The sequence below is a fragment of the Polypterus senegalus genome, chromosome 3 (genome assembly GCF_016835505.1).
Source record: "Polypterus senegalus isolate Bchr_013 chromosome 3, ASM1683550v1, whole genome shotgun sequence".
Classification (NCBI taxonomy): domain Eukaryota; kingdom Metazoa; phylum Chordata; class Cladistia; order Polypteriformes; family Polypteridae; genus Polypterus; species Polypterus senegalus.
In genome coordinates, this window is record NC_053156.1 from 246264791 (window position 1) to 246284216 (window position 19426).

The window sequence follows — 19426 nt, forward strand, 5'->3', positions numbered from 1 at the left end:
TTCCACATTTCCATGCCATGAACCTTAACAGTTGCTACACTGTGAACAGTGAGAAGGGTGCCAATGTCTGGCACCCTGCCCGGGGTTTGTTTCCTGCCTTGCACCCTGTGTTGGCTGGGATTGGCTCCAGCAGAACCCTGTGACCCTGTGGTTAGGATATAGCGGGTTGGATAATGAATGGATGGATGTCTTTCTTGTCATTCTACTTGATCACAACCAATTAACCTTTTTGCTACAGAAATACTGCATCCCGCAGGTTTTTGGTCGTATGCATCAATTTCACTATCTGTGTTAATGTCTGATGATCACTGTCATTACTATTGTTTGATTAAACTAATGGTTCAGTTTCAGTTTGCTCAAAAACTGACTTTATAGCCTCTTGTTTACATGCCATTGTGTTTTAGTTGAAGGCTCTGCCCCACTCACGAATACTGATGAATTACCTTAAAGCGGCATAATGCATGGAAATATTCATGATTTTTGCAGCATGATGTTATTTCATCCATTAGATGGCAGAAGAATAATATCCCAAGTGTTATTTGGACTTAAAAATGTAAAGGATCATTAAATGTCACACCGTGTCTGACTCATGGTTAACCATAATTATAAAGAATTACGAGAGCGGGTCACGCTCAGGGTTAATGCCAAGGAGGTTTAAAAATCAAACCAATAACTTTCTGTTCTCCCTGTGTATCAATCAAACAAATATTGAATACACATTATATATTGACAGATAGCAATAACTTAAGAACTAAACTGTGGTAACAGAATTTAAATTAGTTTCTTGCCTTTTTACTCTATACAGTATATATCATATACACCATATATATGACTGCAGAAAAAAAACAAACATTAAAAATAAAAACAAAATCAAGCTGCTTAAGCCAAATACTATATACAATATAGAGAGCAACAACATGGTCAACAAACTTGTTATTTGATAATTCTGGTTTATGGAAAAGGGAAAAATATGCTACTGTATTTAAGCATCAAAATCAAGATGCCCATACCTCTAGTTAAAACTGGTGTTTGTGACCACACAAAAACAGTCTATGTGAAAACATGTTCCATTCATATATATATATATATATATATATATATATATATATATATATGTGTGTGTCAAATGGCAAAATAATAAAACAATATTGTAAATTAAAAACATTGCTCATGGAAAAGACCTTGAATTTAGAAGTGGTTAAAAGTGGTTGGGATGCACAACATGTTACCACATATGTTGTAGGAGAACTACAATTGAATTACAAACACCTGGAATTTAAAATATTTCTAGTATACTAAAGAAAATCAAAGAAGACTTAATAAAAGTGAGAGCAAATCACAATAAATTTAAAAAACATTAAATGAGATTTAATCTAAGTCAAACACCTAGCAGGAACTGACTTACAGAGTGAAGCACAAGTATAACTGCAGCAAGATCCAATATATATTTTTGAGATGAAAAATGCTTCTACATCTAAAGATATCCTTGATAAGGTCACTTCAAAATAATGCAGTTTCAGCATCATTTTTATTATGAAGAAAAATGTTGACATATCATAATACTTTTGACATTTTTATCAGGTTATGCATTCAATAAATCATTATTTGTGGATATCGTTAGCAGCTATCCAAATTAAGGAAAATAAATTATTCTTACTTGTGCATGTTCTCTTCTCCTGCGAAAAGAATGATGCTATATGTAATCCCACTTTGAATAACAAAATGTAAGGCGTACCTACAAAAATAACAGAAAAACACAGTTGTGAAGTTAAAGTTTAGCTAATACTATAACAGCCAGAAAAAAAAGCTTGTTATGAAAAGTACATTATCTGGTTTTCAAAAAATATTGTTGAAAACATTTGACACACCCCATAAGATGAGTGTTTTACCATGCCCTATTTCACCACCTGAGGATTACTTGCCTTTAAACTCCTGCCTCCGAATTTATTTTAATTTTTCATGAGTTTTTTTTTTTTAAGTTAGTAGGATATTTCCCCAAAAGGAATTAGGAAAATATTCCAACATTCTATGCTCTTAGATGCTGTGTTCTGGCAGAATAACTAAAAATATAAGAAGAATAAATGAATCTTTCAATTCCCTCAAAATACAATATACTGTATTTTATTATGAAAACTTCCCATTAAAAAGATGAATGTCATTCTTCTTTTGGTTATACTAACACATTTCAAACAAGTGTGTTTTAGATTACTTAGTTACTACTCCCCTTGTGAGTATGGACATGGTTGTGTACATGCATGGATGATGTGATGGACTAGATTTCTGTTCAGGGCTTTTTACTGATCTGCACGTGATATTGCCACAATAGGTTTCAGTCTTCCACAATCCAGGGACCACAAACAAAGGTCATCAGGCCCCATTAATAGTCTTGAAGATAAATCACCCCTCTTGGCCACAGTGTGGGGAAATACAAAGAGACTCACAAGCAAGTATGTGGGAGCATGGAGACCAATTATTTTAAACATGGATTCCTTCTTTCTTGTATAATGGACAGGTGACCTTGGGTTGGTCTGGCCCTTTATGAAAAAGCTGGGGTCTATAGCTGCAGAGACTTCTGGGGCTATTAATGGGAACTCCAGCAGAACTGCCCAAGGAGTTCTATAAGACAGACACTCTTGACTCCAGAAGTAATTCTGGGTCCTGCCCTATACATCAGCCATAGTATGACTGATCTTTAAACGATTTATGTGCTTTACATTTTCATTCTGTAAAAGCTACTTTCCTACATGTCTTTAAATGTAGATATTTTTGAAGAAGATACTATGGTGCATGCTTCTCTCTAGACATAACTGTAGACTGTACTTACATACTATATATACAAAACAAGTTTGCTTTGCATTCTTTCAAAGTTTAGATGCAGTGCAATACCTGTTACCATAAAAATATGGATACAATGTAATCTCACTTGTCACTTCACAGTGCACTGAGCTCTTTACATACAAGATAAGATTTCAACATTTGTTAAAACATTTTCACATCCCTGTCTACTGTTATAAACTGGCCAATATAAATAGTTCAAAATCTGTTCCCAGAGATAACAAAGTTACATTATGCCCTGATTTCACAAAGACATTGCAAATAAACTGAATAATGTTTTTATTGCAATAATCCATAAAAGCATGACAAGCATTGGCTCCTGGCAGGGCAATAATCCTTAAAATTTAAATTTCATTAAATATTCTGAACAATTCTCTCAGGTAAATTACAACCTACAAATGACTATTTTAGAAAAGGTGGATTTCTGTGGTGTCAAAATGAAAATATACTAATGCTGGCAATATCTAGTGTAAGGCAGGAAACCAGCTCTGAATAGAGAGGTAGCTCTTCAAGTGGTACATTAGCAGGCCCACATTCATGCAACCAATGTAGAGTTGCCCATTAACTAAAAATGCTGATCTGTGAGAGGCAATAAAGAAACTGCAACACTTGGGGGAAAAAACATACTGACATGGGAAGTGCAAACTTCTTACAAACAATGATTAGTTTGAGATTTAAATCCAGTATCCCAAAGCCGTTAGGCAAAATTCATAGAAAACTGAAATAAAACTCCTCTTGATACAACACACCTAAATAGGCTTGGAAAATGAATCTAAACTTTTTTTCCCCCACAAAAACATTTTTTTTTCTGTAAACACATAATTCTCTTTTTTATACTATGCTAGCCAACAACGCCGCAGCTCAGCCCACATAGTAGTGAAACAGGACAAACTTTAAAAATTAATAAACAAACAGGACTCGAACGGAGGCTTGTGTGTGAGTGAGGATGACCCTGCCCGGCTCCCTGCACCAGATGTCATGCTTCCCCCTCCCCGCGGCCTGCAGCCTCTGTCTTGGATTAGCATGAATATATTGCTTCTGCAGGCAAACTATAATTCTTAGCGCAATGAGAGAAGTCACAAAATCAACCGGAATGTTCACACAAATTATATAGAAAAAAAAAATCTAAATCCATTAAGAAGTTCTCTCATGAAAAGCAGACAGACATACTGACATAGAGAAATGTAGATATATAGATTTACATTTAACAACCTATACACAGAGGTGGGTAGAGTAGCCAAAATTGTACTCAAATAAGAGTAGCTTTACTTCAAAATAATATTACTCAAGTAGAAGAAAAAAGTAGTCCACCAAAAACTTAAGTAAGACTAAAAAAGTACTTGGTGAAAATTCTACTCAAGTACTGAGTAACTGTTTGAACATAATAAATTATTTATTTTTTAGAAATGTAATGTGCGAATTCTGCTATTTCCAAATAATACAATTAAAAAATTAGTAAACATAAATCGCATCTTTACAAAATAAAAGTTCCAAATCTCAGTTTTTCACAACAAAGCTTTTGAAGCCAATACCTACAGTAGGTAACATGTATATTTGAACAGTGCAAACTACTTACAGTGACGAGATATCCCGTACACTGACAGTATAATACTGCATATGAACTTTGTGGTGTAGCAGGACTGCGGCTTCAAAAAAAAGGCCAGTTTCAAATCCATAAAGCTGCGTCACTCTCCGTGGGCGCAATTGCACAACTGCAGGTAGTTAATGAGGTAGTTGAAGCGAGTAGCACCTGCACGTGTGGGTCCGGTCATTCTCAATTGATTTATTGGCTTCCTGCGGCATGTAATTAAGGCCCACGGAGACGGGAGTGTATATATGGGTCAGCACAAAAAAGAAGGGGGAATCAAAGAAAAGACATGAAAGACAGATTTGGGAATGACAATCTGGTTCTTGCAGTGAAGCTGTGACCGTTTAGCAGTGAACAGGAGGCATGACTAAAAAGTTTCTCACAGGCTGCAAGATGCAGGAAGTATGTGTGTGGTCATGTGACTGCATGGCTACATCTGATTGGTGAAACAGTCATGCAGTAGATATACTGGCAACTTTTCTCTTGCAAAAATATAGATTAATGTATAAATGGAAAAAAGTAATGATTCGAATGTTGCCCAATGTAGCGGAGTAAGAGTAGCGTTTCTTCTTCACAAATGTACTCAAGTAAAACTAAGAAGTATGGTGCAGTAAAACTACTCTTAGAAGTACAATTTTTTTTAAAAAAGTTACTCAAGTAAATGTAACAGAGTAAATGTAACTTGTTATTACCCAACTGTGCCTATACATAATGGGAATAGATTGATTAGATTGATTGATTGATTATACTCGCAGATAAGTTGGTCTTGATTTTACTGTATCATTTCTGGTATTTTATAATATCGGTGGTATAAGTCAAATGTGGAAAACTCACACTACTGGTCCAAGAGATTATGATATGCTACTGCCCACCTGAGAGAGTAACCATTTTTTCTCTGTATTGTGCCTACGTAACCAAACAGTAATACCCGAACTATTCTGAAGCAACGTTTGCATTGATTTGTGTTTTTTGTATCTCACACCCTCATACACCTTTTATCATAAGAGCATCCCTTATCTACGATGGAGTGTTTGATCAGAAGAAAATATGAAGCTGGTTATAAATTAAACGTTGTTGAAGTAGCGAAAGAAATTGGTAACTGTGCCACTGCAACAAAATTTGATGCGTCTAAGAAACTGATGCGAGATTGGAGGAGGCAAGAAGATGTTAAAAAAAATAATAAATTAACTGTCGCATTTTTGAATGGCTGTATAAGTCAGGGTCTGATTTTATGATTGATTTTTCGGGTTTCAAGACCCGACTTATAAGTGAGTATATATGGTATTTGAATTGTCAGTATAAGCTGCCTATTTCATGTGTTGTTGTCTTTTGAAACAACCAACAAAGTCTACTGTTATTTGAAGTAACTGTATTTTGGAGTAATTAATTGAATAGGACTGATGAGCTTTTTTGGGCTAAACAGACTGTTCTTGACAAAACTGTTCTACTGTTCAAAATTTAAGTCATTAAACTTTACTGCAACATATCTATTTCATTGTTTTCTTTTCGAAGTTTTCTGCATTTTATGCTTCTTTTATGTTAACTATTTTGCCCCGTTCCCCTTAAGAATTGACCTTAAGGACACAGGCTCTCCAACTGCCATCAATTACACAAGTGTGCTGCTGACTATGGCACCATCTGAGGCCTATCACATTGTAAAAGGATCATCACTTGCCTCACTTTTTCCACTTTATGAATAACCCTATTCTTGAGTTTTGAATAGTTTGATCATTCTAACTGTCTGGTTTAAGAAGTTTGGACTGTTTCTGTGCCTTATTTTATGCCATTTGATCTGTTTTATTAAATTTCTGATTTCAGGCTCTGTTCTATCACTTTTGGAAGTTTAGTTTTGGAGTTTTAGTTGGATCTTTTGAGTTTCACACTAGTATTTCAATTTTGTCCTTTTTCTGTCTTTCCATCTGTTTCTTGTATTGTTTTCCTCTTTAGTTTGTTTGCAATGTAGTAATTAATTAGTTTAACTGATTACATCATTTCTGCCTTTCAATTAAAAAATCAGAATAATGTTAATTTAATCAAACTTTTGTATTCAATTGTTAAAGTTATGGGGTGATTGCCTCCTGGTGGATTGGTAGTTCTAGTGTACGTTAAGAAACAGGCAAATCTGTTAATTACTGTTCAGCACTTTAAATGCAAGAAATACATTTCATATATTGATTAAATTTGTTTAGAAGATTGCAGGCATAAACTGTTAATTCTATTTTCAATTTTAAAGTAGATTCCCTAAGTCTAAAACAAGATAAGTTTGGATTTAGTCTTATCAGCATCAGGGATGGGTACCTTATGATGTAAAACAAAACAAGTCTGCATTAATTCCTCTTAAACACTGACATAGTTATTAGTATAATTGTCCTAAAGGTTATAGCTGCTATTATCATTTGATCATTTAACTTTAAATTGTTCAAGCACTTCTTTGTATTGGTGTGAATATGACAGAATCTTTACACTAGATTACAAAAAAAAATATAAAATTAAGGTTTCACATTGGGTTGTACAACTACTGATTATTGATTCCTAACAATTAAGCTCTGAAATTGAGAAAACACTCGAGGAACTTGTTTGATTGCTCCAATCAAAGAGAGCTACAAATAAACAAAAATAAGGCATATTACTTGAACACATCTGTCTTAAGGAGCAACATGATTACTACACTTGTTACTCTAGGGCAGTTAGAATGAAACTTCTTTAAAAAAATAAAAAAAAAAAGAATAAGAATATTTCTTAATGAATTCAAGGATATAAAGCCCAGAGTAAGACAAACATTTCTAATAGTCAGTTATTTAATCAATACAAGTTTATTTTTTGAGTTTTGGCCTGCTTGTGTGAATTTTATGAATTAATAAAACCTCATAACTATTGCATTTTTGAAATCATATTCACAATTGTTTATCTTGTAGCTGTAGCTTGTGCAGTAATTTTAAAGGAAATATATGTTAACTATTAACCAATAGTAATACAAAGTATGCATTTTCATCACATTAGAATATTATGTGGTGAGAGCTCACAATAATTAAAATACTCTACAAGGATGCATTGTTTATGCTTTAATAGGTTAGGTTTAATAAGAACATCCCAGAGCAACATATCTGTGTGAAATAAAGTTACATAATGTACCTGCAAACTGACCACTCAATGAAAATAACAGACCAGGCATACTATAGAGTTTGTTGTGCTTACAGGATTTTAATTTTAAAACCATATTTTGCTGAATTTCTATATTATTGAGTATCTTCCAGGGAGGGTAGCACCCGCCTGAACTGTATTTACAAATTCTTCCACATGTGCAGTGAATAACAAGCAAGTATTAAAAATATTTTTATCATATATTTTTATCAGAGGGTAAAAAGTAATTCTGTCTCTATACAGTTGTTACACCACTAAAATGGCCCATTAAATCATGAAATGTTCAAAAATCAGGGCATTGATTTACATCTAGCTATAAAAATCTTCTGCTTCACACCAATATGCTGGTGTTGTGCTATTACAAAGCATAGTAAATTGCACAGTACACCAAAAAAACATTAGGGGATAGTTACAGTATTTCTCACGAAAACACTTCAACAGACTACAACTTCCTTCTCCTAAATAGATTTAATTATGCACTACTTTATTGTTATTAATGCTTAAATAATATTTGCAAATGGGCAGCATTCTGGGCCAGTTGTTAATAATAAGTTTATGCATAGGAAGCAGTTAACATGTACTACAGTACAAGTGTTTGTGTAGGTTTTTTTCTTTTTTAAACTTCCATATCCCAAAGACATGGAGGTTAGGTTGACTAGCCACTCCGAACAGGTCTAGTGTAGCTGAGTTAGGATATGTGGAAAGTGTGCCCTGTTATAAACTGCCATTCCTTCCAGGGTTGATTCATACCTTGTTCCTCTCTGTTATTGCCAGGATAGACTCCATAAATCAAGGGTTTACAAACTGGATGGTACTAAAGCAGTTAACAATTTTTAAAATTATTATCAGTATAAATTCATCAGTAAGTCACAGTAAAAATCATGGTAGAATGAGGGCTATATGAAATGTTCTTATAATCTCTAAAACTCAGTTACAAAATGAGGTGAACTGAAATAATGTGAAAGGGAACTAGAAAAGCCCTGGAAATTGCTAAGTTACTACTGAGAGGAAAACCCTGAACCCTCCCAATGTTTTAATATCTATTTTATGGTTAGACATTTTATACATAAAAATACTCCATGTACAGTATGCACCCATGAGAAGGCAGAGAGTGATAACAGCACTACATTTTTTGTAAGAATATTCTATTTCTTTGTAACTGTGAGTAGATTTGCTATTGCTATACCAATTAAGCAGGTTACCCACAGTAAATGTTTATTAATCTGGGATGAACAAAAAAAAAATCAGATTGCTTTGTACAGATTTTTTCTGAAACATTTTACTTATTGGAATGAATTCAAATAATAGCACAAAGGATTTGTAAAATATGAAGACAAACAGTGACATAAAAAAACATGCCTGGATTATTTATGTTATTGAAAAATAAGGGATTCTATTTACAAGATTGAACCTCACCTAAAATTCACTGTGTACATTAGTAAGCATCTCTGTGTTTTTACTTGTTTCTCTAAACATTTCTGTACATCTCGGCATTCTTCATCATATAATAGCTAAGCATCTTACCTTGAAATGCAAAATTCTAACTTTCCTAACTAATACTACCAAGCAAACAACCTCTGCAGTAACCTAACTATGTTTGGAGGTCTGTATGTTCAAAGAGAAAGAATAAAAAAAATGCACAGTATCCAAGAGCACATCTATGGATGGTTGGAAGACTTCATCCCAGCCTGTGCCAATGACAAAATGTTTTTCTGCACTCTGTCAAAATTGTACAAGGGCAGATTATAAGAAAATTATTGTAAAAAATAATTTTTATTAAAAAAGATTATTGTGAAAATGTGAGTAGTACCTTTATCGAAGAAAAAAGACATACAGAAAAATAATTATAAATCTGTTCCTAACATTTTGTAATAAGATTTCTTTTATTTTATATCTAAAGGCTTACATTTTACTTCATTCTTAAAATACCGTATATGTCGTAAAATACAAGATTTTCATTCAAAGTTTGGAATATATCATGATACTACTGTTTACTTCATAACCAGTTCCTATAAGTGAGAAATCTAAGCAATATCAAGAACACCCAGAAACCTATTAAATTGTTGGACAAAATATTATTTATGCAGAAGTCACTTGACACTGCAGTTAGCTTTGTATATATATATGTGTGTGTGTGTGTAGATAGACAGATACAGTAGTTAGAGTATATACACACATACTCTCCAAAATTAAAGAGATACTTACCACCCAAAGCAAAATAGTGCAAGATAAAATCCCAGAAGAGTGGCCACGACGTGTCTGACAAAAGTGCTGGTTTTACTAGGATGAAGATAAAGCCGGAACCAAATGGCTGTGAACAAGGCAAACAGCTGGCAGACTACAAAGTTCACCTATAAAAGCAATAACATGCATTCAGTTAGTATTTACAAAATATCAACAAATTATAGCTTTCATAATATTAAGAAAATTGTGTTCCCCATTGCATGCCATACCTAATGTAGTGGATAAAAGCCCATTTTTCAGACACCAACATATTTATATCATTCACAGCACAGCTCACTGCACTGTAATCTTGCTTTTTTGGTTAGTAAAATTATTGCTGTCTAAAAAATACATTTTGCAGGGCAGAAGAATCATTACTTCCAGACACTTGATATCTTGTTAATTCTTTCTTTTTTCTTTTCACAACACTAGATATTTTATGTAACATGGAGATTAGCACATGTACGGTTCTCTCTTATTTGAAATAAACAGACCATACATTTACAATTTTACATCACTTAAATGACTGTGATATTAACACATTTTTTCAAATAAATATTTATTTAATTTAAAATACCTCAATTTCCTAAACTACCATATTTTAACTATAGGTTCGTTGTTGCTAAATAATGCCATAGACAAAAGTGTAGTCTCTAAATCTCACGAAAACCTAAAAAACAAGACACCTTTGGACGCATTAAAGCAGTGATTGAAAGAATTTTAATTTTAAGAATCAAGAAGAATTTTACCATGTGTTTCTCAGAAGCTAATTTAATTTTTGAAAATGATCTAAAACTGGAAAGAATTAAGTTTACTCAAAAGGAATACTATTACACATGATATGGCAACCCTTTCGTTTTCAATATCCACAACAATCTTAGGTCTTTAAACCTTTTCCATTTAATGCTTATTTCATTCATTAATTTGTTAAGTTTGCATACATGTATATACATACCTACACACGTACACAAACTCAGTGCTCACTTTATCAGACACTTCTGCTTCAGAAACGGCCAATCATGTTGCTTGCTATATCTTTCTCTCTTATATGTATACAGTATATATATATATACATATATATATAATATATTATATACATATATATATATATATACATATATATATATATATATTATTATATATTATATATATATATATATTATATATTATATATTGTATATATATATATATTATATATTATATATATGTATACAGTATACACATACATAAACATATGACTTTGATACCAAACAGTTTAGATCCAGTATCACAGAAATAGATGCCTTCCTGCAATGTTCCCACACTATAGTCTCTACAGGGGTGGTGCGATAAACTAAAAGGCATCTAGTGGGTAAAAACACCTTGTTAATGAAAAAAGATCAAAAAAATTGACACGTTCAAGCTAATACAAAGGTCACAGATACTCAATTAACTGTTCTTTACAAGATGGGAGATCTTTGAAGACAAAATATGTCAGACCCTGAAGCAGAGGAGCAAAGGCCACATTGTGTCTCATTCCGAAAAGTTAGAAACAGGACATTGAGTGTAAATTTGGCAAATGATTACCAAAAATGGATAACTGATAGTTAGTAGGAAAAATTTGAAAAACTTCACCTCTCTATTTCGGCTAAAATACAGTATATGGTAGGGATAACATTTAGCATAAGCAACTTAAATACATGGAGGCATTCAATCTTATATCAACAATACAGGCTGGGAGTGATTGTGCAATGATATGAGAAGTATTTCTGTGGTTCATTCAAGATCTCTTCATACCAACTGAAAATCATATTACTGCCACTTGCCTCTCTTTACAGCCTAAATATTCTCCTTTTCAAACATAAATGTCCAGAACATGCATCTTCCCAATCTGGTTTCACGAACATCGACTTCAGTTTACTTGAATGGCCTGCACAGTCTCTATATCAGAATAACATGGGGCTAAGGCAGAATAGCAGGTTCACAGCATGAATTTGTGGCCACAAAATTCTCATAAGTCATGTGAGGCTATGTAGTCAGGATAGGCTAAAATACCTAAGGAAAGTTTTCACAACCTTACTGAATCAGTTTCTTAAACAGCTTAGCTTGTTCTTGAGGCAAGAGGGAATCCCTCAGATACTAGACAGCTACACCTAATAAGTTGGCCACGATGAATAGTTTAGGGATCAAGGAAAAATTCTAACCATTGCACCAGTGTCTCTCTCTGAATTACTTACTCCATTTACCTTACCTTTAACAGCTACAGAGGCAACCCTGACTAACACACCGCAGTTTATTTTGTAGCTCAAAAAACCACACACAAGACAATTTTTTGATACAAGTTCAACAATAAAATATTACAATTGCTTTCTATTTGTTAATTTTATTTCAGTAAATTGTAAATCTAGATCACTCTAAGACTGTAAAATAAAAAGCTTTTAATGTACTATACTACTTATCTTTCTGGGTCTTCTACAGACACACTGGTTGCTGGGAGACATTTTTCAACAGCTCTCATGTATAAACACGATGCATAAAAAACCATAACAAAAGAAAATTAGTTTGAACTTCCAAGAAAGGTAATATAAAACTGATATCAGAGAACAATGACTTCGAAGAGAAATAACATTTCACTGACGAACAAAACAACTTGTAATGCTTGCTTCTAATTATACCAAAACTGGAGGCACATGCTGAAACTTGCAAAAAATTGAAAAGCAAATGTTGCAAACCACAAATTCTCTTCTCTAAAAAAAGAAAACAAATTATCTTTCCTTTCACTGAACGGTTTTTCAGTAAATCAGAAAAGATCTATTAAAAAGCATTTCCTCTGGCTGATGTAAAACAAGTGAAAACAAATCTTAGAAAGATACAATTAAGCTGTTGGGCTGTTTTGTACATAAAAAGAAAACAAGGAAGCCTGTGCTTAATCACAATTATTTGGTTTTCATTCTATACATGTAGAAAATAAAAGAAATGACTAACTTGCAAAGTATGGCACATTCAGTTCAGAAAATTTGTTGAAAATTGGTAGTCGTTTTTTGTTATTCACTAGGAAGAATATAGTCAGTTTTTTATATGATAGCATAATAATAGTCCAGCTGTTTTATACATTCACAGGCAGAAATTTTAAGGTGGATACTTGGATATAATTAAGAAATTCACTCCTAAAAATGTGTTTTTGGTTGCCACTTATGGGCCATGCAGTGCTTTTTACCACTTTTTTCCATTTAGGAGAGTTTTCTTCAAGTAAAAAATAATAAGTTGGAGTAGTTGTACAAAATAACAAAGCAATAACAATCACAGATACATGGCTACACTAGAGTAATTCAGATGAGAACTCGGATGAGTAATCAAAGTAAAATTCAGGGGTACCATTAGGATCTAGTGGGCTTGTTATAATACATAAAGTACCCATTCAAGAACTAAAACTGTTAGGTTTCAATTTAATAGAGCTAATTTTTAGAAGATGTGTCCTCCACTGTTCCCGCTGACCAATTCAGTTAAATATCTATAAAATTTCCCCATACTCTCAGATATGGTAATTCCAAATTATTGTCGTGTTCTTAAAAGTGCTAAAGATTATGTAAGTTCATGTGTTTCTTTTACTATGCCATTTCACACTAGACTAGATATTATTAAAATATATGGAGTACCTCAGTTTAATTTTGTTAATGCAATACCACCAAACATCAATGAAATATTGGTCAGGAGATTAGATGCCTCCTCTGCTGTCTCTTATATCTATTAAAGACTCCTCTATTAAGCATGATAGGTTGCTTGAGGTTAATTCTCTTCCTGACCTGAACTTTTACCACTGGGCCTATGTGCTAAGACTTAGTTCAAAACTAGTTACTGTATATCCTCCTATTTGTCCTCCATTCTGACTTCTGACATTGAAGACCAACATAATGGCTCCCAGATATCCTTCTCATACGTATCTCTACTTTACTACTTTAATGTTTAAGGTGTGCGCATGAAATCTTGGTCCCATGATCTTATACACACTCAACAGAAGGCATCTCAACTCATGTCAACCTGGTACAGTTCTATTTCATAATTTAGCTCTATACATTTGTGTCAACCCTATCTCCTTTCACCATTTATGAAATCATGGAACTGTGGCACTTTTCAATGACAGAGGACTCAGAAAAGTCCATCTTATCTTGAGATATCAAGATGCCAGCCTTCTTAGGATTCCAAGGATTAATAAAATAACAGTGGAAGGTCAAACTTTTAGTTACACTGCTCTGAGGCTGTGGAGTGATCTGCCTGTTGTGTAAGAGATGACCCTTCGGTCCTAACTTAGGAACGCTTTGAGTAGTGAAAAAAGTGCTATTTAAATGTAAATAATTATTATTAACTTTAGCCTAGAATACCCTGACTAGAGCTGCTGATTAGTTATGCACACTGCATTTCTGTTTGTTAGTCATTTGTAAAGAAGTATAATACACTATTTTTAAACCATTACTAATGATGCTCTATTCCATTTCTCTTCTCAGTATGTGGATGTGCCACTGCTCTATTACCCGGCTGCTCTACTGCATATGGAAAAGTCATATAGGATATAGGATTGTTAGAATCATCAGATGAAAAGATTTTTCTCACTAGATTGGATGGGCAGCACAGACTCCACTACAGAAAACACAGGAAGAGGAACAAAGCCATTTGGCTTCAGGACTATTACTTTATTTTGACTTTCTCTTTTACAATTTTAATCTTCTCCATTTGTCACCTGGCCATACCTTATCAATCAATGAATGGAGAGATATTGCTGGTTTTCATTTATGTTTTATCAGTTTCTAATTTGTTCTCAGTGTATTTAACACATCTGTATTTATATATGTACTAGTTCTATATTTAGTAATAAGTATAATTTATTCTTGTATTTAACTGAGAATTGCACATGGCACTCTGTGCTCAGTGAAGAGCGTGATACAAAAACTAAGTTGTATGTAAGGGGTATCAGGTCTGAATTTGATATACTTTCTCCTTTTTCTATTTCCAACTAAAATCAGAATTTTTCTGAAAGAAAATGTTGATTTACATATCTTTCTCCTCATCTCATCCCCACCAATCCTTTACTTAAATTTTTTTATTCACTCGATCCTATCCTAAAGACTGAGGCAGCACTATAAATGATTCTGTTGAAGGCAGGATAAAAAAAAAAAAATTACCAATAAACTTAGTTGGGTACCTTTGCTATCTTGGAAATCTATTTTTAAAATCTTTCAGTCCTTCAAAAATCCAAACCATCAACAATTAAAATTGAAATATGTGCATCATTCATATCTTACTTCCAGCAAACATCACACTATGGAGCTGGTCAAGGACACCTGCTGTCACTTATCCACACTATCAACCTTTGGGTTATTTATACATATTGTATGTTCTGAAAGTGCTCTCCAGTGTTTGCTTTCTGATCTGCAGTTTCCAGTTTTCTATCCTCTATTCCTTTGATTATAATAATAATAATAATACGTTTTATTTATATAGTGCCTTACTCATGCTCAAGGCGCTTCACAGAGTCTTAGAAAAATTGTTTTCCCACTTAAGACTAGACATTTCTGAACTGTCTTTCATTTAATGCATTGAAATCCTGTCTTCTTAATTTAACCTTTCTTGAGCGTTCCATGGCACAGATTAAAAGGTCTTCTGGTTGAAGAAACAGAAGAATAGCTGTCTATGGTGCAACTAGCTTATAAAATTTGTGTATTAATATCAAAAATCAAATAGTGTTTTATTGATAAAGAATTTTTTACATCATTTTTGAAAAATACTAGAGCGAGTAGTATATAGCCAAAATTTGCAATTTCCAATAATTTGTTCATCCTTACATCCACTATACATCCACCCTTTGTAAATACTTGTATACTTAATACAAAATTAAGCTAGGAAATAACTCTTGACAGGCTTCAGTTTAATAATCAAATACTGTCCATTTGTAATTTTAATGACACCAATTATATATAAAATCCAACATCTGTCTATCTGTATGTATGGCTGTCTGTTCGCTTTTCACGAGAGAACTACTTAACGGATTTAGATTGGGTTTTTTCTATAATTTGTTTGAACATTCCAGTTGATTTTCATCGTGCTAAGTATCATAGTTTGCTTGCAGTACCGATTTAATGGTGCATATCCGTGACAGATGCAGCGGGCTGAGGGGAGGGCCCTCCTCAATCACACCTCAGGCCTGGGGCATATCTTATATCTGCTTAGCTAGCGAACGAGAGATCTACTTAACAGATTTAGATTGGGTTTTTCTCTATAATTTGCTTGAATATTCCGGTTGATTTTGCGCTAAGAATCATAGTTCGCTTGCAGGAGCAATATATTCGCGCTAATCCGAGACAGAGGCTGTGGGCTGAGGGGAGGGGGAAGCGTGACGTCAGGAGTGGGGGGGGTCTACCTCTGTGTTTTGGAGTGTAACTTGCCCTCGCTTAGCTAGAGATGCCTTTTTGTTTATTGATTTTTAAAATTTGTCCTGTTTCACTACTATGCGGGTGGAGCCACAGGGAACGGCTAGTAGTTATATACAACTGGGAAGGAGACTAGTTAAACAATATTAGAGTGTTAAAAAAGGCTGATAATAATAAAATATAAAGTGTGAAGAGCATTTTTTAATCAGGACTAATAAGCTTATATGCAGGTACAAGCAATAAGTATCAGAAACTACATAGAAAAAAGATATAAAGCTTAGAGATAAGTATGTATAACAAGAAACCATAAATAAATACAAACGTAAACAAAGTTAAAAATATCTTCATAATGAAAAATGGAAAAAAAAAAACAATATAATGGTTAAAAGGTGTTATGTGGTGTGGATGTTTTATATTTTTCCTCCCTTTTCAATAGTTTTTCTATGTGTTTTTTTCTCATACTTATGGGTTTTAAGTCATGTTACATTAATTTCTGACATTGGTTTGACCTAGAGGATTGCTCAGGCATTGCCATTCTGGGACGACCGGATATGCGCAGCATGTGACGTCATCAATGAGATGGTTTAAAAGGCCAGCATTTTGCATTTGCTCGTCATTCAAAATAAAGCAAAAAAATGCCATTAGCATGTAATTTCTTTGCACAATTTTGGATTTCAATTTACCAATGAGTTTAGCACAGAGTTTTAGCTTCAACAATTGATATATAGTCTTTATGGAAACAAACCTTTCCCTGTCTCAACACTACGCATGTCTTATCTTCCTTTCCCCTTCATTTTCTCTTGTCTCCCTCATCGAAGGCATAACATAACTGGATAAGTGATAATATTCAATCAAAAAAAAAAAAGTATAACTCAGAAACATAACGACTGTAAGTGGGTGACAATCAAAAATGAAAACATAAAAAAAAAAACATAGAACTATATTACAACAAAAATAACAAAAATAAATGAAAACAAACACCAAAATATCTATGTATAATGAAAAATAAGACAAACCATGTATATGCATAAATAAATAAAATTAAAACAAAATATCACAGAGGTGTAACAATATATAATTGTACAGAGGATAGGTAATAACAATCAAAACCAAAAAATAGGAATAATGAAAAAAGGAATAAGATATTCAGAGGAGGCAACAAGTTAATTATTTGCAAGATGTAGCTTCTCCATGGGTATCCAACATACTTTGGGAGGCTGCCTTCTTCAAGGCCTAAGTCAAGACTCACCTACAACTTAGTTTTTTTTTATAGAGTGCACTTCCCACTGACAAGCTCACTATAAAGTTACAACTAAAGACAAATAGCATTCAGTAAAACACACAAAGAATCTGTTGGGTTGTAAGGTATGATTTTCACAATTAAGCTTTTTAACAAGAATATGAAGCAAGAAAAATCGTTTGTAGCGTTGAGTTTTTTGTTCATCAATGATAAACTGTTTACATTTCAATCATAAAGGGATCAGCAGATTTTTTTTCAAAAGTACATATTTCAGAGTAAAGAAAACTAATTAAAGAAGAATAATATTTTATACAGAAAATTTGGTGCAGATTTCTCTTTTCTCTACACTGGAAAATCTGCTTTTAGGCATGGATATATAAATAACATGGTTGCTTAAACTTTCTTTTCACTGAAAAGCAACTTTTGCTGTTGTTACCTTGTTCTTGTTATGGTTTTACCAGATATAGCTAGTCAGTTAATGCTGGAATATTGATTTTACCACACTGGTAGGAAGCTAATCTTTCTTCTAATAATATATGATCATGTTAATAGAAGTTAAAAATGAACTCAAAGAATACTGGAAATCTTTACTTGTTCAATATTTAACTAATGGTAGCTATTAGCAGAAAAGCCACAAATCTGATCGTAATTTGTAGCTTTAACTTAGATTTTGTTGCTGTCACAGTTTGTTCTTCCTTTTAACAACACAAAAATGCATTTCCATTAAAATCTTCATCATAAGCTTTTCTCAGTAATGCTACAAAGGATTACTTCCCTTCTAATGATGGCTGTTAAGCTTCTAAAAGAAGAGAGTCAATTGTACACTGTCAAGTGCTGCAGATGGTGCTAACAAAATTCAAAGTGCACACCCCAGCAGTATGATACAATTTAAATACACAATGACAACAGATTTTAGAGTAATCAGTTAGTATCATTTTTCTGCACTTGCAATGCTGATTAATGTATAACTCTTATTAAAAAAAATGTTAGAGTGGCACAGAGCTGGCAACTTATGTTCTAAGTCCCAAGATAGATCTTCAGTTGTGTAGAGTCTGCATGTTTTCCACATGTCTGTTTGCATTTTTCTCTGGTCTTCGCCAATCGCTCCACCCACCTCAGGGACAGCTTCTTCCCCCAGGCCACTGAACTCTTGGTAATCAAATCTCACCCACTCTGTACTGTGCCCGCAGTTCTACAGTTTATGTATAATTGTACTGTATGTTTCACTTGCACTGCCAACTCCTTTTGTTTTTTCTTTTCCCTACTGTTTAACAATCTATATGTCTGTACATTCTGTTTTTCACTTGTTTTACTTACAGTATTTATTTATCTTCGGATGCTCCTATTTATTTACTGTATTTTTTATTTTTACATCATCTTATTGCCTTATGGCCTGTACATACTTCCTTGCCCTCAAACCAAAAAAAATACAACTACAGAACAAGAATTTCTTATTTATTAATTTTATTTATTAATTTTATTACAATCAATACATAGCAATCAAGTTTTTACAAAAAAAAAAAGAATTATGCTAAGAACAGATCGATCCCCACCCTTGAGAGAGAGAGCAAGCCAAACGGTGTAAAATTTAAGGCTTTTAAAAATACCTAAATCAACAAATTCTCTGTGCTTTATAAAATCATTTCAAAATATTACTGATTAGATCCTGCCATGTTTTGAAAAAAGTCTGCACAGATCCTCTAACTGAGTATTTGATTTTTCCAATTTTAAATAATATAACACATCAGTTTCCCACTGACTTAAAGAGGAGAGTTTGGGTTCTTCCAGTTTATCAGAATAAGTCTGCGTGCCAACAGTGTAGTGAATGCAATCACAGTTTGTTTGTCTTTCTCCACTTTAAGACCCTCTGGAAGAACCCCAAACACAGCTGTTAATGGGTTAGGAGGGATTGTGAGTCCAAGACTGTCTGAGAGGTAATTAAAAATTTTTGTCCAGAATAATGTTAATTTGGAGCAGGCCCAGAACATGTGACCTAGT

General features: G+C 33.4%; 1 protein-coding gene across 1 annotated transcript in view; it reads right to left on the reverse strand.

Moving 5' to 3' along the window:
• Positions 1-19426, reverse strand: part of LOC120526031 (lysophospholipid acyltransferase 2-like) — a 282728-nt gene that overhangs the window by 128151 nt on the left and 135151 nt on the right. The window contains exons 2-3 of the mRNA XM_039748870.1: positions 9770-9915; positions 1658-1735 (exon numbers count right to left, since the gene is read on the reverse strand). Coding sequence (XP_039604804.1) covers positions 1658-1735; positions 9770-9915 — 224 coding nt within the window. The remainder of the gene's footprint in view (positions 1-1657; positions 1736-9769; positions 9916-19426) is intronic.